The sequence below is a fragment of the Schistocerca cancellata genome, chromosome 10 (assembly GCF_023864275.1).
Source record: "Schistocerca cancellata isolate TAMUIC-IGC-003103 chromosome 10, iqSchCanc2.1, whole genome shotgun sequence".
NCBI lineage: Eukaryota > Metazoa > Arthropoda > Insecta > Orthoptera > Acrididae > Schistocerca > Schistocerca cancellata.
In genome coordinates, this window is record NC_064635.1 from 31672970 (window position 1) to 31700416 (window position 27447).

Here is a 27447-nt window from a genome sequence, read left to right on the forward strand (position 1 = left end):
GAGAATTGCCCCAATTTAATCCCCGGACCAATGAAAACACAAGTGAAATAAGTGTTAATGTCATTAGTGTTGAGAAACAGTTGAAATCATTGAAACTGAACAATTTGCTGCGGCCCGATGGAATCCTTATCAGACTCCATACTGAATTTGTGGCTGGTTCGCCCCTCCTCCAACTATGATCTACCATAGATCCCTTGAACAAAAAAACAGAATGCCAACCAGCACAGTTTCTGAAAACATCAATCAAACAAGACCCAACTCAAACTTTTCTCACATGACATAATCAAAGACGTGGATCAAGGCAGTCAGGTAGCATATTTCTGAAAACCATTTATTCAGTAGCAGAGCTACACTAATTGTCAAAAGAGCAGTAGTAGGGACTATAAAGAAAATTAGTGACTTTACTAAGGATTTTTTGGTAGGGAGGATGCAGCAGGTTACTGTGGATGGAGAGTTGTCTTCAAATGTAGAGGTAATTTCCAATGTGCCCCATGGAGGTATGTTGGGTCCCTTGCTGTTCATGTTGTGTATTAATGATTTTTGAGGACAATATACACAACAGCCTCAGGCTATTTGCAGGTGATGCAGTTATCGATTACGAAGCACTGTACGAAAGAAGCTACATAAATATTCAGTCAGATTTTGATAAGATTTCAAAGTGGTGTAGCTATTGGTAACTTGCTTTAAATGTTCAGAAATGTAAAATTGTGCATTTCACAAAAGGCAAAAATGCAGTATCATGTGACTATAATATCAATGAGTCACAGGTGGAATCACCAATTCATACAAATACCTAGGTGTAACACTTTGTAGGGATGTTGTTGTTGTTGTTGTTGTGGTCTTCAGCCCTGAGACTGGTTTGATGCAGCTCTCCAGCTACTCTATCCTGTGCAAGCTTCATCATCTCCCAGTACCTACTGCAGCCTACATCCTTCCGAATCTGCTTAGTGTATCCATCTCTTGGTCTCCCTCTACAATTTTTACCCTCCACGCTGCCCTCCGGTACTAAATTGGTGATCCCTTGATGCCTCAGAACATGTCCTACCAACTGATCCCTTCTTCCGGTCAAGATGTGCCACAAACTCCTCTTCTCCCCAATTCTATTCAATACCTCCTCATTAGTTATGTGATCTACCCATCTAATCTTCAGCATTCTACTGTAGCACCACATTTTGAAAGCTTCTATTCTCTTCTTGTCTAAACTATTTATCATCCATGTTTCACTTCCATACATGGCTACACTCCATACCAATACTTTCAGAAACGACTTCCTGACACTTAAATCTATACTCTATGTTAACAAATTTCTCTTCTTCAGAAACGCTTTCCCTGCCATTGCCAGTCTACATTTTATATCCTCTCTACTTCGACCATCGTCAGTTATTTTGCTCCCCAAATAGCAAAACTCCTTTACTATTGTAAGTGTCTCATTTCCTAATCTAATTCCCTCAGCATCACCCGACTTAATTAGACTACATTCCATTATCTTCGTTTTGCTTTTGTCAATGTTCATATTATACCCTCCTTTCAAGACACTGTCCATTCCGTTCAACTGCTTTCAAGTCCTTTGCTGTCTCTGACAGAATTACAATGTCATCGGCGAACCTCAAAGTTTTTATTTCTTCTCCATGGATTTTAATACCTACTCCGAACGTTTCTTTTGTTTCCTTTACTGCTTGCTCAATATACAGATTGAATAACATTGGGGAGAGGGTACAACCCTGTCTGACTCCCTTCCCAAGCACTGCTTCCCTTTCATGTCCCTCGACTCTTATAACTGCCATCTGGTTTCTGTACAAATTGTAAATAGACTTTTGCTCCCTGTATTTTACCCCTGCCACCTTCAGTATTTGAAAGAGAGTATTCCAGTCAACACTGTAAAAACTTTCTCTAAGTCTACAAATGCTAGAAACGTAGGTTTGCCTTTCCTTAATCTTTCTTCTAAAATAAGTCGTACGGTCAGTATTGCCTCACGTGTTCCAACATTTCTACGGAATCCAAACTGATCTTCCCCGAGGTCGGCTTCTACCAGTTTTTCCATTCGTCTGTAAAGAATTCACGTTAGTATTTTGCAGCTGTGACTTATTAAACTGATAGTTCAGTAATTTTAACATCTGTCAACACCTGCTTTCTTTGGGATTTGAATTATTATATTCTTCTTGAAGTCTGAGGGTATTTCGCCTGTCTCATACATCTTGCTCACCAGATGGTAGAGTTTTGTCAGGACTGGCTCTCCCAAGGCTGTCAGTAGTTCTAATGGAATGTTGTCTACTCCCAGGGCCTTGTTTTGACTTAGGTCTTTCAGTGCTCTGTCAAACTCTTCACACAGTATCATATCTCCCATTTCATCTTCATCTACCTCCTCTTCCATTTCCATAATATTGTCCTCAAGAACATCGCCCCTGTATAGACCCTCTATATACTCCTTCCACCTTTCTGCTTTCCCTTCTTTGCTTAGAACTGGGTTTCCATCTGAGCTCTTGGTATTCATGCAAGTGGTTCTCTTTTCTCCAAAGGTCACTTTAATTTTCCTGTAGGCAGTATCTATCTTACCCCTCGTGAGATAAGCCTCTACATCCTTACATTTGTCCTCTAGCCATTCCTGCTTAGCCATTTTGCACTACCTGTCGATCTCATTTTTGAGATGTTTATATTCCTTTTTGCCTGCTTCACTTACTGCATTTTTGTATTTTCTCCTTGCATCAATCAAATTCAGTATCTCTTCTGTTACCCAAGGATTTCTACTAGCCCTCGTCTTTTTACCTACTTGATCCTCTGCTGCCTTCACTATTTCATTCCTCAAAGCTAGCCATTCTTCTTCTACTGTATTTCTTTCCCCCATTCCTGTCAATTGTTCCCTTATGCTCTCCCTGAATCTCTGTACAACGTCTGGTTGGCCACAATAATGTGTTCACTATGCTGTTTGTAGTAGCTTACCCGCACTTGTATTTTTTTATTCATTATTAAACCTACTCCTGCATTACCCCTATTTGATTTTGTATTTATAACCCTGTATTCACCTGACCAAAAGTCTTGTTCCTCCTGCCACCGAACTTCACTAATTCCCACTATATATAACTTTATCCTATCCATTTCCCTTTTTAAATTTTCTAACCTACCTGCCCGATTCCACACTCCAATCCGTAGAACGCCAGTTTTCTTTCTCCTGATAACGATGTCCTCTTGAGTAGTCCCCGCCCGGAGATCCGAATGGGGGACTATTTTACCTCCGGAATATTTTACCCAAGAGGACGCCATCATCATTTAATCATACAGTAAAGCTGCATGCCCTCGGGAAAAATTACAGCTGTAGTTTCCCCTTGCTTTCAGGCATTCGCAGTACCAGCACAGCAAGGCCGTTTTGGTTAGTGTTACAAGGCCAGGTCATTCAATCATTCAGACTGCTGCCCCTGCAACTACTGAAAAGGCTGCTGCCCCTCTTCAGGAACCACACGTTTGTCTGGCCTCTCAACAGATACCCCTCCGTTGTGGTTGCACCTACGGTACGGCTATCTGTATGATTGAGGCACACAAGCCTCCCCACCAACGGCAAGGTCCATGGTTCATGGGGAAGGGGCGGGGGATATGAAATAGGAATTATCACATAAGCTAAGTTGTAGGTAAAGCAGGTGGCAAACTTCAATTTATTGGTTGAATACAGGGGAAATGCAATCAGTCTACAGAGGAGATTGCTTACAAATCACTCACATGACTCTAGAATATTGCACAAGTGTGTGAGATCCACAAAAATTATAACGAACAGGGGATATTGAACGTATACAGAGAAACGTGCATGAATGGTCATGGGTTTGTTTGACCTGTAGGAGAGATGGTGAGAACTGAACTGGTGGACTCTTGAAGATCAATGTAAACTACCCCAAGAAAGACTACTTACAAAATTTCAAGAACTGGCTTAACTGATGACTCTGGAAATGTACTACAATCCCCTATGTGTTGCTCACGTAGGGACTGTGAGGACAAGATCAGATTAGTTACAGCACACAAAGAGGCATTTAAACAATCATTCTTCCCATGCTCCACACATGAATGGAATGGGGAAAAACCCTAATAACTGGTACAATGGGACCACTCCACGGTGGTTTGCAGAGTATAGGTAGAGATGTAGATATTTGGGTGTTTCTTCCAAATACGTCGTAATTTCCAAGGCTCTGGTTATGATAGGACTTGAGAACACAGGTGTTTTTCCTTTATTTCTGAACACACAGATTTCACAAATATACAGATGTGAGAATGTGATGGCATTCTTTCATCTCTTGCATAACAACATGCAATCTGCCACTGCTCCATCATTGGCTGTGTGGAACCAGCAGCTGACACAGCCCCCCCACTAGTAGCTCAAGGACCAAGTTTGTCGGCAGGCTCTTGCATACATAAAAATACATGGTGTAACAGTTTGTAGCTCAAGGACCAAGTTTGTCAGCACGCTCTTCCATACATAAAAATACATGGTGTAACAGTTTCCCTGAAGTGTTAAACTGTACAGGACTGTATAAGTGTAGGTGGTTTAGAAGAGTTTGAGTTTTTTAACTAATCCAGTGTCCTGTTATACACTGATTCATACTGGCATCAGTCTGGTCATTGTTAATTATGTGATCAAGGCTGAAGTTTGGCATTGTGTGTCATCTGCATATAAAACTTCTTTGCTGTTTACGCTGCTTCTTACAAAGTTACGACATCATTTCTGAAAGGCGAATGTAGTGATTTTTCACTGTTGCGTTTATGTTTGAAGCTCTTTACCAAGGTACCACTAGTAATAAACTAAAATTTTCCTTACAATTATGGGAATACCACTGCCATTTCCCACAGTTGTTATATTCTTGTCATCACTTGTTCATAAGAGTCTCCCGCACCCTGAAATTTTTTCCATGTTTCAGAACTGATGAAGGCAATTTTGTCTTTACTAGTGTCACTTTGTTCCATTTCTTTCCTCAAAATTTGAAGATAATACTCTTTTTTTTTCCTTCAAGATTGATAATTGTGCTTTTAATGATGGGAACTTCCATTTTGGATGATCATCAGGAAAACTGATGACTTTCTCCTTATCAGCCAAAGACATAAAATTATGGGAGGAATATTCATTAGGATTGTAATTGCCGTCGTCCAAGTATGTAGGTGAAGAAGGAACCTGTTACAAATAAAATAGGATGGCATTCAGTAAAATTAAGTGTGGGCGAGAGAGCGAGAGAGAGAAAGAGAGCGAGCGATAGATAGATAGATAGATAGATAGATAGAGAGCGAGCGAGCGAGCGAGCGAGCGAGCGAGAGAGAGAGAGAGAGGGAGCGGGCGAGAGAGAGAGAGAGAGAGAGAGAGAGAGAGAGAGAGAGAGAGAGGGAGGGAGCGGGCGAGAGAGAGAGAGAGAGAGAGAGAGAGAGAGAGAGAGAGAGGGAGCGGGCGAGAGAGAGAGAGAGAGAGAGAGAGAGAGAGAGAGGGAGCGGGCGAGAGAGAGAGAGAGAGGGAGAGAGAGAGAGAGAGAGAGAGAGAGAGAGAGAGAGACAGGGAGCGGGCGAGAGAGAGAGAGAGAGAGAGAGAGAGAGAGAGAGAGAGAGAGAGAGAGAGAGAGAGGGAGCGGGCGAGAGAGAGAGGGAGAGAGGGAGCGGGCGAGAGAGGGAGGGAGAGAGGGAGCGGGCGAGAGAGGGAGGGAGCGGGCGAGAGAGGGAGGGAGCGGGCGAGAGAGGGAGGGAGCGGGCGAGAGAGGGAGGGAGCGGGCGAGAGAGGGAGGGAGCGGGCGAGAGAGGGAGGGAGCGGGCGAGAGAGGGAGGGAGCGGGCGAGAGAGGGAGGGAGCGGGCGAGAGAGGGAGGGAGCGGGCGAGAGAGGGAGGGAGCGGGCGAGAGAGGGAGGGAGCGGGCGAGAGAGGGAGGGAGCGGGCGAGAGAGGGAGGGAGCGGGCGAGAGAGGGAGGGAGCGGGCGAGAGAGGGAGGGAGCGGGCGAGAGAGGGAGGGAGCGGGCGAGAGAGGGAGGGAGCGGGCGAGAGAGGGAGGGAGCGGGCGAGAGAGAGAGAGAGAGAGAGAGAGAGAGAGAGAGAGAGAGAGAGAGAGAGTTAGCTTTTTAATTTTTTTAAAATCTTCACCAAATTTTGTTGTTTTTGGCAATTATTTCACTGAGCTTTTTAATTTTTTAAAATCTTCACCAAATTTTGTTGTTTTTGGCAATTATTTCACTGGCAGAAAATTCTTGTCAGGTTTAAGTTTTTCAATAAACTAATAAACTTTTAAGGAAAAATCACCGCAGACACATAACGAGACACTGTTCACAGCTGTAGAGACCGTTACAAAATCCCAGAAAATTTTTGAAATTACATCACAAATGAATCATTTAAAACAATTCCTTTTTAAATATAAACATACACTGGAATGATCAAATAAATAATGTTGTATGGAAAGGCAACCAGTGAGACTTCATTTTATTGGCAGACGGCTTAGAAGATGCAACAGGTCTGCTAAAAACACTGCCTACACTACATTTGTCCGTCCTCTTCTAAGATTATTGCTGTGCGCTATGGGATCCATAGTGGATAGGATTGAAGGAGGACATAAAAAAATTCGAAGCAGGGCAGTCTATTTTGTATTATTGTGAAATAGAGGGGAGAGTGTCAAGGATACAGTAATTACAGTGGGGTGGCAACCATTAAAACAAAGGCATTTTTCACTGAGAGATGTTTTCAAGAAAATTCAATCAGCAACATTCTTCTCTGCAGGCGAAGATAGCCAATTGTCGCCAACCAATGTAACGAGAAATGGTCATCAATAAAATACCAGAAATCAAGGGCTTGTACAGAAAGATTTCAGTGTCCATTTTTCTCATGCACTATTAGGATGAATCAATAGACAAATAGTCTGAAGGTGGTTCAAAGAACCACCTGCCAGGCACTTAAGTGTTATTTGCAGAGTAATCATGTATATGCAGATATTAATTTCATGTATATCAACTGAACTGTTTAAATTTTATAATTAATAGGTTAACATTGCAAAGGGAGGGGGGGTTAGCAGCAAGAATCAAACCAAAGTCACCGAATTACCAGTCCGTGTGCTTGACCCATGCCACTTACTTCACCACCACCGTCCAAAACTCTGTCACACTCTGCTCTAAAATCTTTACTTTGTCCGATGTCCCACTAAGGTGAGACACTCTAGATAGTTTAAGGATCGTCTGCCTGCTTCTACTCTCACAGTTTGGGCCAAATCAGTGAGACCCATCCTGTGCCCTCCCCTTGTTAGTGGTAGCAGACAAATAGTTTACTACAGATTTTCAAGTACTGACAGGTTGGTGAATATGGGTTTCCACTTCCAATTTACAGACCAAAGTTTTTGTCAAGTTTTAATGATCATTTTACTTTAATTTTGGAGTTTTGTACCCGTACACATCCTTTACCCACTCTGAAAAAAGAATTAACTTAAGATTAATATTTTAAAAATTCAAATGCATGATAGACACCTAACATAAAAATTGAAAGAAGTAAAATAGAAAAGATTGATACATTTTGTTATTTAGTTAGCTTAACTAAAGCAGGCAAAGAGATGGGAGTGTGGAAGTAAGATAAATGAATTCCAACAGTGAAATGTGCTTCCAATCAACGAAGGCAGTCAGCACAGAATAAGAGAGCACGGACAATTTTCGTCAAAACATTTATTTTGAAAGTGCTTGTGTATGGCTGTAAAAACTGGACACTATAGAAGACAAACAGGAAGTGCATAGAAGTGATGGAAATGTAGCTTTGGAAAACGCAGAAAGAAACTGCAATGAAAATTGCTTGAAAGAAACCAATGACTGAAAAAATTATAGTAACTATTTAGAAAAGGCAAATGAAATTCTGAACATTTATTTAGGTGCAATAAGTTCTAGCAAATACAGTCTAAGTAAATATTTGAGAAAAGAAAATGGACAGAAAATGAAATACGATTTACTGTAGGCAACACAGTGTCAAAATTAACAAGAAGTAACGAGGGCAACAGAAAATAGAGAAGAATGGTTGAAGTGACAGTAGATACATAATGTTTAAAAGTTATGTCTGTATTGCAGGACTGTTTCATAGATTAGTCAGTTTCGACTGCCCTGAACATCGAACATGTAACAACCTGGATTCACTACACAGGGCACAGTGAGGAGCTGCACTTTGCAGATGTTTACATACCTTTACTGTAGCACTCATCGCACACCCGGACAGGGTAATGCCAGCCCCGCTCTGGAACCTCCATCTGATGACTTGAGCAGTTCTCACACACCCCCTCGCCACACGCCCTGCAGTGGTGCTTGGTATCGCCCATCTCGAAAACTGTGTGGCAGTTGCTGCAGTCCTGGTGGCACACACAGGTAAGAATATCTTACTAAAATTCAGAGAATACAGACAAACATGAAAACAAAAATAGGGAAGAGCCACATTGACATCAGTTAACATGCCTTGATATAGCCAACAGAAGGGCAAGTAAACAAGTTCAAAAAGCTTCAAAATGGAGCTAATAAAATAAAAAAAAAATCATGAAAATCTGTATTTCACTATATTTCATCCACTGGACAACTTTCCTCAGATTTGTGTGTTTTGAATGAGACTGCACCTAAATAATTGGAGTACCAGAATTTTGGTGCTTGTTGAGTTCCAAAACTTCTTTTTGATAACCAAAAGACTCAACCAACAGCATTCATACCACCCTGCTCAAACAAACCAAAAAGAATTCCCAACTCCCTCAGGCCAGAAAGTTATGGCTATCATTTGGTGATAAGCTAAAGGAATCTCATTTGTGGTACAAGGCAGGCTAATGAATTCTGAAGCCTACTGTGAGACATTTAGAAAACAGAAGCAAGTCATTCAGATCACAGTCTCTTGACCACCACTGTTGTGTTTTTGCACAACAATGTTTGGCCACAAATTGCCTAGAAAATGCAATAACTTCTGTATCAGGTCATATCAGATATTTCTGAAGATCTACTGAACATCAAGACTTGCCGAGCACATGAAATGTTGCTTTGCTCCCAACATTTTGAATCTGATGAAAAACTTCAAGCTGCTGCCAGAAGGTGGCTGCCATCTCAGACAGACAAATTTCATTCAGACAGTACTTTATGATTAATTAAGATATTCAAATATGAATAATGATTATGTACAGCAGTAATACAAAAGTGTAGTTCTAAAACGGTTCTAATAAATTTTTTTCAGTTTCCCAATATTTTATTTACAGTCTAACAAAGATTACTGTCAATCCAGTACATAAATTAAATATTTGAAATTTTTATCACTGAAGTCAAAAACAAAAGACAGTATATTTTCTTGATTGCAGAAGTCAACAACAAAAGGCAGCATATTTGCTTGGTTGCAGTATACTTTTACAATATGCTATTTGATTTAACATGTTGATCAATGTGCACATGCAGGAATTTGGAACTTCTGTTTTAATTTTTACTTTCCTCAATGCTATCCTGTGATTCACAGAATTCCAAAAATTCCATTCTATCTCGTAAAGAACTGTACGAAACTCAATGTTTCTGAATGACAGGTCATTTACAGAAAATCAATCAATAATTGAACCAACAGTATATGTACAATTACTTATGTTAATGGACTGCATCGTATTACTTGCAATGTCAGCAAAGAGAACTATTGCTACTATACAAAAACAAATGAGAAGATAATTTACATCAACTGAGAATGCAGTGGACCCAGTATCAAATCCTGTGTTCTACCAGCAGTGATTTATCTGCAACCGGAACGATATTCCTTATCCAAACTGATGGAGCTATGTAAAACACTCTTTACTCATATTAGTTGAATATAAGTTAATCATTATGCTTTTGCAATTGCTTAATTTCCTTCAAAAGAATATTGCAGCTTACACAGCAATGTCTGAGACAGTTCACAGAAAATTCCAGCTCATAACATTTTACACAAATGACTGACTGTTATCCTTATGGAGTGTACAGAGAAGCCTACAATAATTAACACATATAAGAAATCTGTCCGATCAAAGCTTCAGAAAGTATGAGGCTCATGTGAATGATGGCCACATTAACAACAACTGCTTACCTTTATTTCATTGTTAGGCTTCCAATAGCGTGGAGCAATCTGGTCTGTGACCCAGGAGGAGAGGAGCCGTGTAGGCGGTGACCCGACACTCGCCACTGCTTCCGATATGTAGTTAACACCATCGAGGACTTTGCGGGCGGCGTTCTGTGTGCCGATGAGGTTACCACCTGTACCCTGCCAATGAGACTTCTGTTACTACACACTAAGACAAATGACACTTCATTCCTGTGTGTAAGTTCAATTGTGTGCACAATACCTTCACTAGCTTGTTCTCTCACTCACTCACTCACTCACTCACTCTCACACACACACACACACACACACACACACACACACACACGCGGATGAGGGTCACCAAGAAAGTAATACTCCACATTCTTTTTCTTTCACAATTATTTATCCCATCTAATAAAAATCACACAATGAACCAATGATATTTTATCTACACCCCTTTTTTCCCACATTAATCTCATTCTGGCATATGGCCTTTCTTTGGCAACAGCCAAAGGCATGTATGCCATATCGGTAACAGTCCTTGCTCTGGTCACGAAGCCGTTTCTCCACTGTGTACTTCTCAAAATGTCTTCCACGAATGCTATCCCTTAATGGAAGTCCTAGAGAACTAGGTCAGGGCTGTAGAGCGGGTGGAATAGCACTAATCAACCCTTTTTCATGACGCTCACACTTTTGACTATCCAAGAGTGTGGTTAATTGCTTCAACACTTCTTTTGCTGATTGACAGCAGCAATGCCAACTGTTAAGTCATAATGCGTCGATCCTTGCGAATGAAAACATCCGCATGCTGCACTGTGTCTAGTGTGACAGCTACAAACAGTCTCCCCAACTTGCTGCAAACAGTGGAATTCCATCAAACTGCCTTCTGGTGGCTTCACCGTCTGTGTGCAGTAACCGAACGTCTTCTTGACAACAGCTCGTGCTCCATACACTTCACACAAATGTTTCAACGAAGGCACGCTGCTTGTAATGCATGTCATTTACAGGTGCCATTTTGAAACACTGAAGCAGCTACATTATTGGAGGAAATGGAAATTTTGTCACACACTTGGGAAACTTCAAAGAGTACACACTTTGTGCTCTTCATCTGCAAAATTGTTGGCAGTTGAGAAAAAAGTAGATCATTACTGTCTGGAACATCCCTGTACTTGGGGGCTTTATACTACTATAATTTACATAAACCTGAAAAATTAGAAACTTAAAATGATATAAGATTTTAAAGTTCAACAGATAATTTTCAAGATTCATATTCCTTCTGCATCTGCTGCAGGCATGTACAGCACAACTCATTGCCAGTTCAGTACCACCTGTGTTGTCGACCTTGCTTGTTCTGTTCACTTGTTGTGATTGTTTTTGCTAGCGCTCTTTTTTTTGTTTCAGTTTTTATTACGGCAAGTTTAAATGAACAATGTGCAGCTCTGAAATTTTGCTTTCTACTTGGTAAAAGTGCTGCTGAAACAGTTTAAATGTTGAAACAAGCTTACCAAGATGACGCTTTGGGAAAACCTCGAGTGTAATAGTTGTTGGCTCGATTTAAAAATGGTGACATATCGATCGATGACAGACCTCATTCTGGACATCCATCAACTGCCCGAATTGAAGAAAATATTGACAAAATTCGAGATCATGTGTTCACAGACCGTCAACAGACAACTGAACAACTGTCTGAGATTAGTGGGTTATCTTGGAGCTCAGTTCAGCAAACTTTAACGTAAGATTTCTTCTACCATGACAATGCACCTGCACACACAATCGTCTCTGTTTTGGCTTAAAGTGGCATGGTTCTGCTGCCCCATGCACTTTACTTGCTTGACCCAGCCTTGTGTGATTTTTTCATATCTCCACACATGAAAAAGGGCATGAAAGGATACCAATTTCACAACACTGAAGAATCCAAGACAAAAATGAGGGAGGAGTTGTCAGCCATTTTTAAAGATGACCACAAAAAGTGTTTTGAACAATGGAAGCACCAATGGGACAAATAAATTAGTTGTAATGGAGAGTATTTTGAGAGGGATAAGGCAGTTTTGTAAAAAATTTAAAAATATATAGCTTTTAAAAAAATAATTTGTTTTTTTAGTACCCCTTGTATGCAGTTGAAAACACACAAATGGACTGCTATTTTGAGTTTTGTAAAATTGTGGGTGCTAGGTTCAAGTCTTTGATTTGGGTGGATGTAACTGACGAAAAAGACTAATTGTAACACATTCTATCACAAAATGACTACTACTTAATGACTACAATACATATGAACTGACAAAAAAGACTTCTGTATCCTATAAATGCAGTTACACACTGCTGCAACAGTTAGTCTCAAACACTCTTTGTGCTTTCCTTAAAAGTGTGCACACACTGTTCGTCTGATGCTACACAGATTTCCCACTGGTTTTTAACAATTGACTAAATTCACTGAAGTAAGCTATATTCATTCAGCACAATGCTGTCATCTAGAGGCATTACAACAAAACGAACAGGACCTGCAACAGCTCTTGCAATGTCTTGGTGAATCGTGGAAAGTAAAATTAGCATAGCTTAGACTATCATTTACAAAACACTTCATATATCAATCCCTCCAGAATAATTTCTAACTAAGGGAGAAGGTAATACTAGGCAATTAGTCATTTCAGCAACAAGTGAGATTTTGAACAGTAAAGTAGTCCACTCGAAAGAGATTTCATTGAATACTCAAGGTCCACTTTGTGTAGCTGATATGTTAATTCATTCATAAGGATCTGGCAGCATTATGGTAACATTTCTTTACATCAAATAAACATATGATTAAGCACATAAATGCCCATTGTTATCGAGAGTTTCTTCTGTGAGTACTGGATGTGGTTGTCATGTCTCCTGTCAAGAACACTTCCCGTTTCATAAAATTTATTTATCAATAAATGAATCTTACTCGGATTAGGAACCTGAACATCTGGAAATTCTTCTTGAAGTAATCTCCTTACAGTGCATGCCGATTCTGTACGCACATATGAAATACACATTAATACTTCGAGTGGGATAGAGTACTTATATTTCACCATTTCTCTGTAAACACTTTCATTCAATTCACTGTATTCTGTCGCATAAGAAACATGTTAGTATCCCAACAATTCTACACAAACAAAGACCTTGCAGCGGAGGGGAAATATACTCCCCACCACTAGTTGGGTACCAGTAAAGCAAAAAAATGCATAACAGGCAGTTGCGTTAAGGACTGATCACCCTGTATTATTTGGAAGTTAGTTTGTGACTGAGTCATAGTACAGTTCCTCCTAGTCTTAAATGTCGTTTCACAGTGACAAATCAAAGATACCTTCACCTTTGTTACTTGGATACATTTGCACAGTGTTCCATGCCAGTGATCACCTTTACCTCTGGGTTCATGGTAAATTGGAATGTAATTCACTTGCTGTTGTATAATGATATTTAAAGAGGGGTGGGGGGGGGGGGGGGGGCAAGGGAGGTGGAAGGCATTTGATTCAGTTTTCACAGTTGTCTAATGAACAAAATTTGTGTTTATAGTATACTGAATTAACTTTGGGATTGGATTGAGGACATCCAAGTAGATAGATCTCTGTTCACCCTTCTTAATAGATGCAAATATTAGATATGGAAGTACGGTCAGGCCAACTCCAAACAGCTATACAGCTAGTACTGTTCATTTTCCAAACAAATCGATCATACTGCACAAAAGGACCCACTACTTTTTGATTACGTGGTTGCCAATAAATCCCTGGAAAGAGTCTTTACTGCAAAATAACTGTGTGTATGGAATATGAAGAATTTAAGGTGAGATAATAACATAAAAGTATAAGAAAGGCAGATGCCACAATGAGGTTCACTGAAAGAGTCCTATGCAACTGTAATTCATCCACCTAAATCGTAGATGACAGATTACCTTTATGCTTATGTTTTGCTTGTCACTCTTCATCCACATTCATACTTTACAAACCACCTAACAGTGCATGACAGAGGGTGATTTCCACTGCAGTACTTATTATGATTTCTTGCTGTTCCACTCACATATAGAACACAAGAAGAATGACAGCTCATCTAATATCTCTGAAAGTGCTGTGATAAGTCTGAATCATTCTTAAGTTCTCTATGGAAGTGTATTCTTAGGTTCCTCACTTAATACTGCTTCTTGAAACTTTGTAAGAATGCTTTCACCCGTTAATCGGCATCTACCTTCACACATCTGTGAATTCAGTTTATGGCATTTCAGTGGCACTCTGCTGCGAGTAAACAAATTTGTGATGCCTTGTGCAAACTTCCTGGGTATAAAGTCAATATCCTCAGTTCAACATATTTATGTGGGGCTCACACACAAGTAATATTCTACGACAGGCTTGTTAGCAGACTCCTTTGCAAACTGATGGTATTTTTCCAGTATCCTGCCAATGAGTGTGCAATCTGCTATATCTAAAACTGAGCCTATGTGATCGTTCTATTTCATACCTCTACAAACTGTTGTGTCCAGATATTTGTACATGTTAGACCACTCAACAAATCAATACTCCCTTATCTACACTGGCTCAGAAGTGAGCACCATTCCCATGGAAATCCCACCAATGGAGCTTACAATACCAACTGTTTGATAATGCATCGCAAACGATTCTCACATCAACTTTTTCTGAAGTGTGAAGTGGCTGTGGACCTCAGTCTAGGCAAGAAATTCCTGTGGCATTTTTTGGTCATGGTCATTCAAGAACCGATCCCTTGTGTATGGATTTTTTACATCACTTTCATCTCTCCCCAGATCCGACATGACGTTTCCTCAGGCAAACCAGTTTCAGAGAGTCAATACCTCATCACAACATCCACAGGTGGTTCCTTCACGAACTATTCAGAGAGCAACCGCGTAAACGGAGCTATTCTGACACAACCGCGTAAACATCAACAGATGACAAAGACATATAGTCAGGGCAAACTGCACTGCAGCACTCACCACAGAAACAGGTCAGTATGGTAAACGTTGCTAACACTGTGTGTGCATCCCTCCCATATGCCGCTCCCCCATCCTGTGCATGTGTGTTACCCTGACAATGCAAAAAATGGCTCAAATGGCTCTGAGCACTATGGAACTTAACTTCTGAGGTCATCAGTCCCCCCTGACAATGCATTGACATTTAAGCCACAAGGTGTTGTGCATGAGATAGTGAACACACACACACACACACACACACACACACACACACACACACACACACACACACACACACACACACTTTACAATCCTCACTTATGTAAGTCAATTATGAAGAGGAGCAGAGTCAGTTTTTCATGTCCAAAGAGCAAAAATGGCGCTATGTCCAGCAATTTACTGTTTCCCCTGATTTAAGTCACGAATGGTACATTTACTGGGACAGTTAGCACAGGTCAGATGATTTTCCATGTCATGATATTCCCTACAATCACTTCCGTCACTATATTCATCTGTAAGGTCTTTCTTGGTCAGGTTTATCTTCATTCAGGCTACGCCCATTCTGAGTTGGTTCAGGCTTCCATCTCACGTTCCCACTGCTGACTATCTCCTCTAGTGGAGGTAGTTGTTAGGATGTTTGCAAAGTTCTTCTTTCAGGAACTTTTTCCAAGATTTTAGTCTTCCAATTTTACAGGGAGTGGTGATCATTAAAAAGTATGTGTGAGCTGCTGAGTATTTCACGACTGGCTCTTTGGGACTTTTGGGGTGCACAAATCAGGTTGTTTTGTATAGTTTATTGAAGGTTTCACTAAACCGGTTATTAATAATCATGTTTCATTTAAGTTTTAAGTTGACCTTTTGTCAAGTTTTGAACCGGACTACACCGGATAGGCATATTCTGCTGTGGATAAGTACAGTGTCTGAGCTGCTGTTCTCAGCTTCCTTGGGCTAACTTGTAATGCCGGAAATGCATATCCTCCTATTTTCCTCTATTGTACTATAAATTTTTTTTCTTGTTTTGTTACCTGAAGATGTGACATTTCTGTGTCTTTATATATTGTAATTGTTTTACTATTTATATATATGTATTTATGCATTTATGTCGATGTATAATTGGTTTGTTTTGTAAATATTATTTGTATTTTTACACTGGGTCTGGCCTAGGGAAAACTATGCTATCGAACGATTACATCGATAGGTCGTGTGGAGAACCAAAGCGTTTAGGATCTTTGGTAGGGTTAACTCTGCCGCGTGGAGTGCGGGCAGAGCGGAGTCTGGCTGGAGTAGGGCGGTGGAGCAGGTGTGCTGTGTGACGCTCCCGCGAGTTGCCGCGCTTTTGGGGTTTGGCAGCATGTAACTGTGCTCGACTTGCTATGATAGTTTCTGACACGGTGTCGCGGACGGGAAGCGTTAGCTAGCACACATCAAGAGCCCGTTTCGCCTGGTGACCGTGTCGAGAAGAAGGCGTGCCAACATCCAGCTTCTGCAACAGCGACGGCCGACAATGAGTGACTGACGCCACCTCCTCGACCGACGACTTCAAACCTTCAATCAACCAACAAGAAAGACTGGAAGCACGTAAAGTTTTAGAACTGTATGGCAGACCTCAGCTTTTCGAACTATTCCATTAACAAAATACAGCAACTTAACATGAACCTTTGTTGCTCATTGTCCCAATTGCAATACCAAGCAGGGTCCCTTCCTTTTCCAAAATAAACCTGAGTGTCGCTGAAATTCGAACGCCAGCATTAAAGTAATATCATTCCATTTCACTGCTTTAATTTCAAAGTTCAGTTAAGGTATTCATAGCTGGCTACAATATTTAGATTACACAAGCACAAATTAAGAGTGCGAGTTTTGTTACCATATTTTAGCTTACCTGTGACTGCAGCTCAGCTTGGTACGTACTAAATTTTACTATTGTTAATTGTTCAGAATCATTTAATTAAAGTTCAAAGTTAAATCTCTTATTTCTAAACTGCGTAGATTCAAGTAGCTTTTGAAATGATTGTTGAGGTAGTCCAAGACTGACCTTATTTTATTGAATTTCTTAGTGCTTCAGAAACAAAGTTCACTATTAATTTCAGTCACTAAATTAACTTTCAATTTTCCAGTTTTATTAATTCTTTTGCTAAATTAAGTCAGAGTGTAGTGAAATTTATTACTTCTGACAAACATTCAGTTTTCACACTACATGTGTCAACCTTCAGTTGCAACGCTTTTAGTGCTAATTATATGTGCAATAACCTTTCTTTTTCAGTTATTATAGTAGTTGTCCATAGGACTGGTGACAGTAATTTTTGCCAAATCTCAAATAACGCCAGTTAAATGTTAATGTAACGACCGCGCATTTACTTTCCTTATTAACTTTACCCCCTTTCAAAGTTAATTTCCAGCAATTTCATTTGCATATTTCCTTTCATTTAGATGTAACCCTTTCCTCCCTCTTTACCGACAGATTAGCTTCGGTGAAGATTGCTTTTCCCAAATTTCCATTAGGTGCGCGTGGTTTAATTTTTCACTGTCATTAAGGTCAATAAGTGAGGGGGAGGTTACAAGCTCTCCACATATTGTTGCCAATTTTCTCAGCATGCTGTGTCCTGCTGCTACTTTATGACAGGTCTTCTTGCACTGAAGTGTAACACTGACAGGTCCGGGATATAGGTGCTGACTTGTGCCTTTCAGGGAGTTGGTTTAATAGAAACTTCCCGGCAGGATTCTGATACAGTTGTTAGAGTGTGTTCCAGGTTTTGTTCTACATCCTCAAAACTGTCATAGCTGCTCCTGTACAGGAAGCAGGTCGTGTAACACTGTTATGTGGAATTGTTTGGGAGACATATAGCAGTTGGCACACCTAAGAAAATCGTTAATGAATCAGGAGGGGTTGGCCACTAGTAAGTCTCTTAGATTCGTCTCGAACTGTACTTTAAGAGAAGCTAATTTTTTTTTTAAAGTTGCCGGTAAGTTGAGATGTAAATGGTCATATAACTTTCAATGCATAAATGCATTTCTGGATGGTGAATCCATAGTTAGAAATCTCTGCCACAATTTATGAATACACAGTCCTGAGTTTCATCTGCCTTCAACCTTGCAAGTGTACAGACATTCCACCTTGCTCGGCATTTGAACATTTAATTCAGCATGCTGTAGCCAGCAATTTCTGTATGAGGCACAGTAACTGAAGCTGGGCCTTGTTGCCGATGTTCCTGTCTGTCATGTGAAGTCCAAGTCTGTAATGAGACAGTGTTGGATTGAATAGTGAACCATTGTGATGGTTCTCCTAATTTTATGTTTTGCTGGCACGTGAAATCAATAACAATAATACTTGAAAAGTACTGTCTTGTGCAGTGGTAATGTGTACTCAATCATGCATCATAATCAAGATGTGTGACGGTATATTGAGAATCTTCAATAAAATTACCAGACTGAACTTGCCTCGCACTGAAACATTTTAACAGTGTGTGTCCAGAAATTATAATGTTCATTTTGTTACTAGATCACAAAATATTAAGATCATACTTGTCCAATAATGAACGATCAATAATTTGCAACAGCCCCTCATGTATGAGTGTCTAATGTAACAGTAATTTTTTCCGTTGAAGTGTTGTCAGAATACACTCAAATACATTTCTGAATTTATGATGTGTTATTTGATACTTGCCCTGCTGCCTATGTAGTTAGTACCTTCTGCTATGACCTTCTGCTGTGCAGACAGCCTGTGAACCATCAAATGTTGACTGACTGTGTGTCGTGTTACGATCGGGCATTAAAGAACAGGTAACCTCCCAAGTTTCAATTTATAATGAACGATATATGGGTATACACAACACTTAATATTGTAACAGAGCAACACCCATATCGCTACACAGGCTTATACTACCTGCCAATGTGGGCTCCGTCAGTTTTCCTCAGAAATGATGACTCAATGCCATCAAAAAAATTTATCTACTACTGCTATCTTTCTCCTCCCTCACAGAAACCTACACAGCAATACCTGGAAAGGCAACTCACCCCAGGCCACACGTGCCGTATCTCTGTGCGAACTGCCGCATCCTCCGGATTCTTGTTTCCATACCAGAACTGCCTGCTCCTGTAGATCTCTCCACAATTTGGGCATTCTATCACATACCTGTCAACACACAGCATCACCTGTCAGCTCTATGCATAACTGTCAACAAAGTGTCTGACCTCTGTGACTCTGTGATTTAACTAGATGCAGGCACAATTTATTTAATTTACTGGAAAAATCAACTATTTTCATGATACATTGCTATTTACTGAATCTACCACAATAAAAGAATGAAATCTACTCAGAGAGTGACCTGAGATTGTACAAGATATTACATAATATATAGAGTGACAAAAAAACACTAATACATTTTTTTTTTAAAAATGCACCACGGTAGAAATGTTTAAACCATGTACCTGAGTACTCAGTCACAACAGCTTCTGTTATATGAGTATTGTTGTATACAGCGATGGACTGGAGAGAGAGAGAGAGAGAGAGAGAGAGAGAGAGAGAGAGAGAAATTTGATACCAAGGCAATTAATGAAAGTGCCGTACCCAGACCATGCGTATTTTGCTAATCCAAACCACGATGTGTCCGATGTAGATGTGAGGCAGGGGGTCACAATAACTTCCATCCCATTGCCATAGCATATCTTGCAGATGTACTGGCAGTTCTCATACTGGTGCTGAAACCTGCAACACAGCCAAATAAAAGTTACACTATTTCCTCACTTTGCACATATATGTCATACTTTTTAATTTTCTATCATCAACAACATTTTTACACACAAGAAAAAGAATGAAGGTATATTCACTGGAAATATTTCCTCATAGGAAGTAAGTTATGCTGCATCAAACAAAAAATTCAACTGAGAAAGTTATTAAATTTACAGACACAAATACTGACCCATAGTTATCCTCAAATGGCACAATTCCTAGTACTGCTAAAAGATACATTAAAGAAGAAAATGTGAACCCTAGCATTTCAAACTAAATGTACCTTCTTTACTGAGGAAAGACGAATTTGTCAGGGAAAGTTAGAGTGGAGAAGTGCGGGTAACAGGTCGCACAGACTCTAGGTTCAACAGGACGTACATGTACATGTTGTGAGGGTGAGAGAAGATAAAACATAAAGGAAAAGTTATCAAACAGGAGTTCAAAATGACTGGAAAGCACTGCGACAGCTTCAGTTCAGAGATAAAAGTTTCAAAATGAGAAGTGAAAAGACATTAAAAGAGTGAGAGAAATAATAAATAGGAAGGTTAATGTAATAAATAGTACAAAGAAAGGGAGCTGATAGAAAAAAAGGCAAGATGAGGTGGAGAGCGAAAATGACAAATGACTAAGTTAACACCGAATTCCTGTTATATAGGTAAAGGCGTTGTTACGCTAGTTGTGGTTAAGTCAGGGAGAATGGCAGAATGAGAGTACACAGGAATTTGTTCGACACACACTACCGGACAACTATTAGTGGACATTAATAAGGGGTACATTCTCCTCTGCCTTTCTGTTAACTCGAATTCTGCCAACGACACTTTGGACGAAGTGTTTGAATGTGTGTGGAAGAATGGCACTCTGTTCATCCCCAAGAGCTGAAGTGACAGGTGGTAGTGTGATTTGTATGCTGGGAAGCCCGTGTTGAAACTCATCTTAACAGTGTTCCATTGGGTTTGGGTCAAGTTCTCCGGGCAGGCCAGTCCATTTCAGGAATGCTATTGTCCACAAGTAACTGTCTCACAGATGCTGCTTTCTGACAGGGAGCACTGTCACGCTGAGACAATCAATCAACAACTCCTAACTGTTTCTCTACTGCATGTGTTGAAAAAAGTATTGACATCCTTCTGCATTTACAGTTTTCTTACGCACAATAAAAGGATAGCACCTTAACCATAAAAAACAGTCCTGTACCATAAAACTGTCTTCTATACTTCACTACTGGGATTACATGTGACGGTATGCAACATTGTTCATACATCCACAAACCCAAACCCTTCCATTGGGTTGCCACAGGGTATACTGCGAGTCACCACTCATTCCCAGTCAGCCACTGCCCAGTGACATCAATCTTCATATCTCCTCAAGCAGTGCTCAGCAAACTACAGAAACAAGTGGCTTATGAGGACCTGTTCAATTATTCTACTTGACTCCCTATGTGCAGTCTTCGTGCTAACTGGCCCGCCGGTACGACTCTGGAACTTACTAGCAATCCCGTCCACTGATTTCAGGTCATTTTAGGGTTCCATTCCTTGATCAGTAAAAATGGAACTTTATAGAATCACTTTATTGTCCTTCTGTCTGTTTGACTGTCTGTCTGTCCAAAACCCTTTTTCTCAGGAACGAGTGCACGCATTGAGCTAAATTTTATGTCACATATTAGTATATTTGGTTATGTAAAAAACTGTAGCATCTCGGTCAATGCAGTCAAAATACACGGCCACTTATGTCACACATTTTGATATTCAAAAACTGATTCATCAAAACCTACACGTTACTTCTTGTCGACCGAGAAATGTTAATTTGGTATGAAGCAACATTTCACATTTCAACCGAAGGAAAAAAATCTGAAAATTGTTAATTTGTATTTACATCGTACGAAAACAAATTATCACACTGTCTGTCTGTCCATCTGTTTTCTCTCTAGAACGGGTAGACATATGAAGTTGAAATGTATGCCACAGGCTGAGGCCAACAGCCCTTTGGTGGTGTAAAAATATTACACTTCTAAATCAAAGCAATCAAATGGTACGACCATTTACATCATATATTTTGACTCTCTCAAACTTGTTCATTAAAGGATTAAATTTGGCAAGATGAAAGATTTCACAATACAAGTAATAGAAAGGAAACAAAAAAAAAGGACAGAAAATTGTAAAATTGTTATTATTAAGCTCGAAATTTTTCTGCAAGTATTCGCATGGAGTGTAGCCATGCACAGAAGTGAAACATGGATGATAAATAGTTTAGACAGGAAGAGAGTAGAAACTTTCGAAATGTGGTGCTACAGAAGATTAGATGGGTAGATCATGTACACGGTGTATATGTGCACAAGGAAAAAAAAATTCCCAGATTTTTCTCGCATTTCCCGGTTAAAAATACACTTTCTCCCGGGTGACAGTATATTTTCCCTTATCAATCCTTTGAATGGTTATGGTTTTATACACGGGCGTACAATTTCCTGGCACTTTAAAAAGCGAAACTCAGAGAAAAAGACACGTTTTGGAAGTATCTTTGATGTGCAGCAACATGTACGCCGCATATTTTCATATTACGTAAGCATACATTGGAATTCCACCAAACACCGCATGTTACTTTCCGAATCATTGAAATCGAGATTTCGATGTGCTTTTGTAAGCTGTTCGTAGCTCATGACATGTGATCTCGCCAGCCGATGACAGCGGATATTCAGAGCATAGGACACGTGATGTAGTCAGCCAACAGCAACATCACTGTTAAGTAGCATGAACACACAAACAGGGAAAGTTAATAGTTTAAATTAATATACATAGTGTTGCTACAAGAAAAGCAAAGCTTTCACATATAATATTGGTCTCAAGCTGCAAGAGAAGCTAAGCTTTCGCACATACTGTTGATTTTTTTTGCGCGTGTTACACTTCAAGATACATCATCACACAAATGTGCCAGTAAAATTTTTAATACTGACATAAATGTCTGATCTCCAGGGTTCAAAATTCTTCTAAATGGCTCGTCATCAAAGAGTTGATTTTTAAATGAGAGTCAAACGCTCTGTGATTTAATAAATTCATGGTACATTTTTGCACATAGCTCAACTTCCGTGGAAGGATATTTACTTTAAAAGTAACGCTTTTCAAACCACCATTCGCAATATTTTCCCGCGACCTGTTAGAAATAGGTTCGTTTCAGCAGTTGCCAGAGAGCGCAGATAACAGGCGACACCGCGCTTGGGTAGCTACCATGACGTAGGTAGCCCGTATGTACGTACGTGTAAAACATTGAAAGATAATAAATTATGTCATAAAAGAAAGAAGACATCAGAGGATACTGCAAGAGCATTGGAATTTCGTGAACCGTATTAAAATGTGCACATTTAAAGTGCATACTTAAATGGCACATTTATATGTCCAGATTCCCAATGAAGTAAACCTTGACCTGATATTAAGCTTTTCAGTGTGGTTTTTTGGATGTAAATTTCCTTGGTGCACCAATACTGTATTATATCATGTTTGGTTCTTTACTATGGCATAATGCCATACGTGCTAGAAAATGAAAATGTGCACTTGAAATGCAGCAAACAGTTGAAAGTAGCCAGTACTGTGGAATTAAACATTTTGTTTCAAATATATTGACTGCCTCTGCGGAAAAGGTTAACAAAAGTCAAATTTCTTTAGGAAACAGACAAAAATAACTTCATTGTTCCACAAGGCAATTAATGCTTGACTGTCAGAAAGGTGGAAATAAAATAAAATCTGAAACTACTGACATACTTCAGCCTTCTGTAATTATGTGATGTGTTTTAATTCACTTGATAGCTACTGGCCACAGATATCCGTTTTGTTTTCATTTGACGTGAGAGTAAACGAAGGGGAAACAGCAAAATCACTAAATGTAAACACGGGTCACGTGGAGACTACCCACTATAACTCAGACTGCTCTGCGCATCAGTTCTGAATCTACGATGTTTGCGAACTGGGTCAATACTAAAAAAAAAAGAAATGAAATTTTCAAAATATGTTCATCTTGTAGCACACATCTTTCTGAAAAGTCTGAAACATAAAACATATGTGTTCGAGGAAATATAAGACATGTTATTTGGTCTTAAGTATGCCAAAGTGCAGCGCCATGCCTCTTCATAAAGCATTTTTCTACCGTACGTCCAAAGTATATTCAGGAGAGTGGAAATTGAAATGTCCTGTGATGCCTCTCCTACTCCCAGTCGGCCGGTTTGACAGCCTGCCCCTCTTTTAAAAAATCTCGCAATTAATAACGGATGGGATTATTTGGAATCGAGAGAACAAGAACTCTTCAGAAAACCTGAACTGTTTATTGCCTATTAGTTAATAACTTGCTGTTTTGTGTGACATAAAATTAAATTTAGCATATATAAAACCAATACTGACAAGAGATAAGACAGAAATTACACATTTCTTCAAACTTTAGCTCCTAGCATTTTTTGCTCTCTGATCTTGCTACAGCTTTACATGGCATGCTTTCCTTTCTGCGAAAGAATCTATTACCTCATCAAAGTTCGTCAAACGTTTTGCTGCATGAAAAATCGAAATGTCGTTATCTAATACTGAAAAAGCTGTTAATACAAATAATACCTTAGACTGGTGTGGTTTCTCGATCTGATTACATCTATTTTGTCACTGTCTGGTAGATAAAACAAAATAGGCCTTTCTAATATGGCAGCAATTTTGTAACACACCAAATAAACGAGACTGTTTTGACACAAATGGACATTTTTATAACATGACAGAATATAATCCAATAAGTACCAATATCAAATGCCTATTAGGCCTACTACAAGCAAAGAGCTTTGTTAGGAAATAGTTTCACATTTCATTCATATGCACCAGCTTCTCAAGCATGAGATCCAAAAGTAGTATTGTGAAACTTTTATATAAATTTGGGATCGTCTTATTCTTCCATAATTTGTGTGATGTCCCCGTTTCTTCTCCTTCCTCGTTCTAACAAACAATTTTGTCATCACCAATTCTGTAGCTACTGCTGCCACTGTTAAAATTTGTTCGCCGATTAACTTCACTAACCCTGCCAGAATCACAGGTTTAGTTGCCCCGCGATTATTTTACGGTTAGGCGTTATTACGTGTTCGAGCAACACGTTTTCCGCTTACTTCCAGAATAGAACTTACGCGGCTGCTAACCAGGGACTGTACTACTGGTCCTTACTAGTGTAGCGATTTGGCCAAAAATGTTCTGTCAAAATTTCATTTTCTTGGATACACCGAGAAGATAATACATAATCTTTCTCACCTGTTATTCCTGTCAGTTGTTTATTTCCATTCTGATGGTCTGAATCTATGGATTTTCCTAGCAATTATAACAATGCTTACCATTCGCAAACCCAATCAACCACATAATCAGACAGCGATTGGCATTCATCTGATCGGCTTTGCTCCCTCAGCTCATATAGCCCTGTCCCCTTTTGTCTGTGCAAATTTTATTTCTAGATGCGACGAGGATTCTCCTGACAGAGATCACGTCCACTATGCATGCATTCAAAAGTCAACTAATGATTCATTCAGAAATCAACTTAAAATGTGTTCAAAAACCAAAAGGGAAGTGTTTCAAAATCATATGAATAATCGGTAGGCAAACATGCGCTGGACGCTAGGTGCTTTGTGAAACAAGTTTTTTTCCTCAAGAATATGAATTTGGCGCCCCCTTTTCCCGGTAGCATCTAGCTGCTTGCTGCGACTGCTCGCACAGCCAACAGCCACATTCCTGTTGCCAGAAGCAGGAGAATTTACTACTCAAACGTGACTCAACTGCGCATGCGCATGAGCCCGCGTGTAACTGCTAAAACAAATCGACTGTAAACAGTTGTGACTTCACACTCGTTGGAGGCAATTTGTTGTTATGAAGCACTGCATAATCTTCCTAAAGCCTTTGACACAATTTTAATTGGCAGACATTTGCATGAGCACTGTGTGTCGTCGTTGCATATGGCGCATTTCCTTTGCAATTTAAGTTATTTTCATTTTTTTCTCTCATTTATGTTTTATTGTTGAAGTATTATTCTGCAGTAACGGGATACAGTAATATCCTTAGTTAGAGTATTGGTTCTTACCAGTCAAAATTACAAAAATTTAAATGAAAACTAAGACAATGAAAAATTCCCAAAATTCTAAAAATATCCCGGGTTTTTCCCGGTTTTCTCCCGGATGAAAAAATTCCCGGGGTTTTCCCGGATCTCCCGGTTGTCCCAGGTCGTATACACCCTGCATGTAACTAATGAGGAACTGAATGGAACTGGGGAGAAGAGGACTTTGTGGCAAACCTGACTAAAAGAAGGAATCGGTTGGTAGGACACATTCTGAGGCATCGAGAGATCACCAATTTAGTATTGGAGGGAAGTGTGGAAGGTAAAAATCATAGAGGGAGACCAAGAGATGAATACACTAAGCAGATTCAGAAGGATGTAGGCTGCAGTAGTTACTTGGAGACGAAGAGGCAGGGTAGCATATGTGTGTGTAGGATGTGGAAAATGTGTGTGTGTGTGTGTGTGTGTGTGTGTGTGTGTGTGTGTGTGTGTTGTCTAATTCAAAAGGCTTTTCATTATTCCATCCTGGATTTTCTACTGACAAAGAATATTCCTCGCATCTTTTCATACTGGCGGTGAACCTCTTGTAACACCCAACGGTCAGTTCTGCGTTACATTGGAGTTTCTGGATACTTCAGATCAGACAGGGCATGTCTCATTTTACTAGCTTCCTTATATGGTACTGTGATCGATATGCAGTCTCTCCAAGGTCTACACAATCACCTAACATCACTACCTAAAAGCTTTGAAGCAAGAGACACACCTATAATATAGTGGATTCGTGCAGGTGAAGAAGATGGCGAAGATTATTGTTGTAATAAGAAAGACCTAAAAGAAATGGAATTGTTATGGATAATATGTGTAAAATGCACGTAAAAAATGTTGTAAAAGGCATTTGGTGCTCTGTATGTGGCTTTTGGTTTCATGAGAGGCGCACTAAGGTGTCTATAAAATTTAAAAACAAACAATTTTGTGTGGTCATGTCAAGAGCTCATTACAAAAACATGCCAACGAGAAATTAGTAGTAGTAGTAGTAGAAGGGTTTTGTGGGCGCACGACAGCAAGGTCTTCAGCGCCCGTTCAGTATCATAGTGAGACGGGTGTCAAGGAAAAACTCAGAACATTTACATCTAACGCAACATAAAACGGAACATAAAACACGGGGAACAATCATTGAAAAATATGTGCTCACCCACACCGAAGCGTGGGATGAAGCAGGGCGTCAGCAGTAAAACATGGACAACACAGGAAGAAAAAGGTAGAGGGAGCTAAAACAATGGAGCGGATGGAAGTGGCTGGCTGACCGCAAGGAAAAAAGGGAGGAGTCAGCCACTCTGCAATACACTAAGACCGCCAGCCTAAAAGTTTAGGCCAGAGTCCAGACACATCACAAAACTTAAAAACCCTAGACACACACGTCTCATCGTTAGCTAAAACACAGGGCAGATCCCCATCAACTTGTGCTTCTGCTCTTGCATCATGGTATAAAACACAGTCCGTTAAAATGTGCCGGACAGAGATGGGCACACCACAAGCATCACAAAACGGAGGATCCTCCCGCCGTAATAAATAGCTATGTGTCAGAGGACAGTGCCCGATCCGAAGACGTGTGAGTGCCACCTCTTCCCGCCTGAGCAGCCGGCAGGAGGAACGCCACGGCCGAGTGGTCGACTTTACCGACCGCAGTTTATTGGCCGTCACCGCCAGCCAT

The 27447-nt window shown here is 40.0% G+C and overlaps 1 protein-coding gene across 1 annotated transcript in view; it reads right to left on the reverse strand.

Moving 5' to 3' along the window:
- Positions 1–27447, reverse strand: part of LOC126106457 (zinc finger FYVE domain-containing protein 1-like) — a 113793-nt gene that overhangs the window by 30271 nt on the left and 56075 nt on the right. The window contains exons 6-9 of the mRNA XM_049912744.1: positions 19530–19667; positions 18977–19094; positions 10036–10209; positions 8152–8314 (exon numbers count right to left, since the gene is read on the reverse strand). Coding sequence (XP_049768701.1) covers positions 8152–8314; positions 10036–10209; positions 18977–19094; positions 19530–19667 — 593 coding nt within the window. The remainder of the gene's footprint in view (positions 1–8151; positions 8315–10035; positions 10210–18976; positions 19095–19529; positions 19668–27447) is intronic.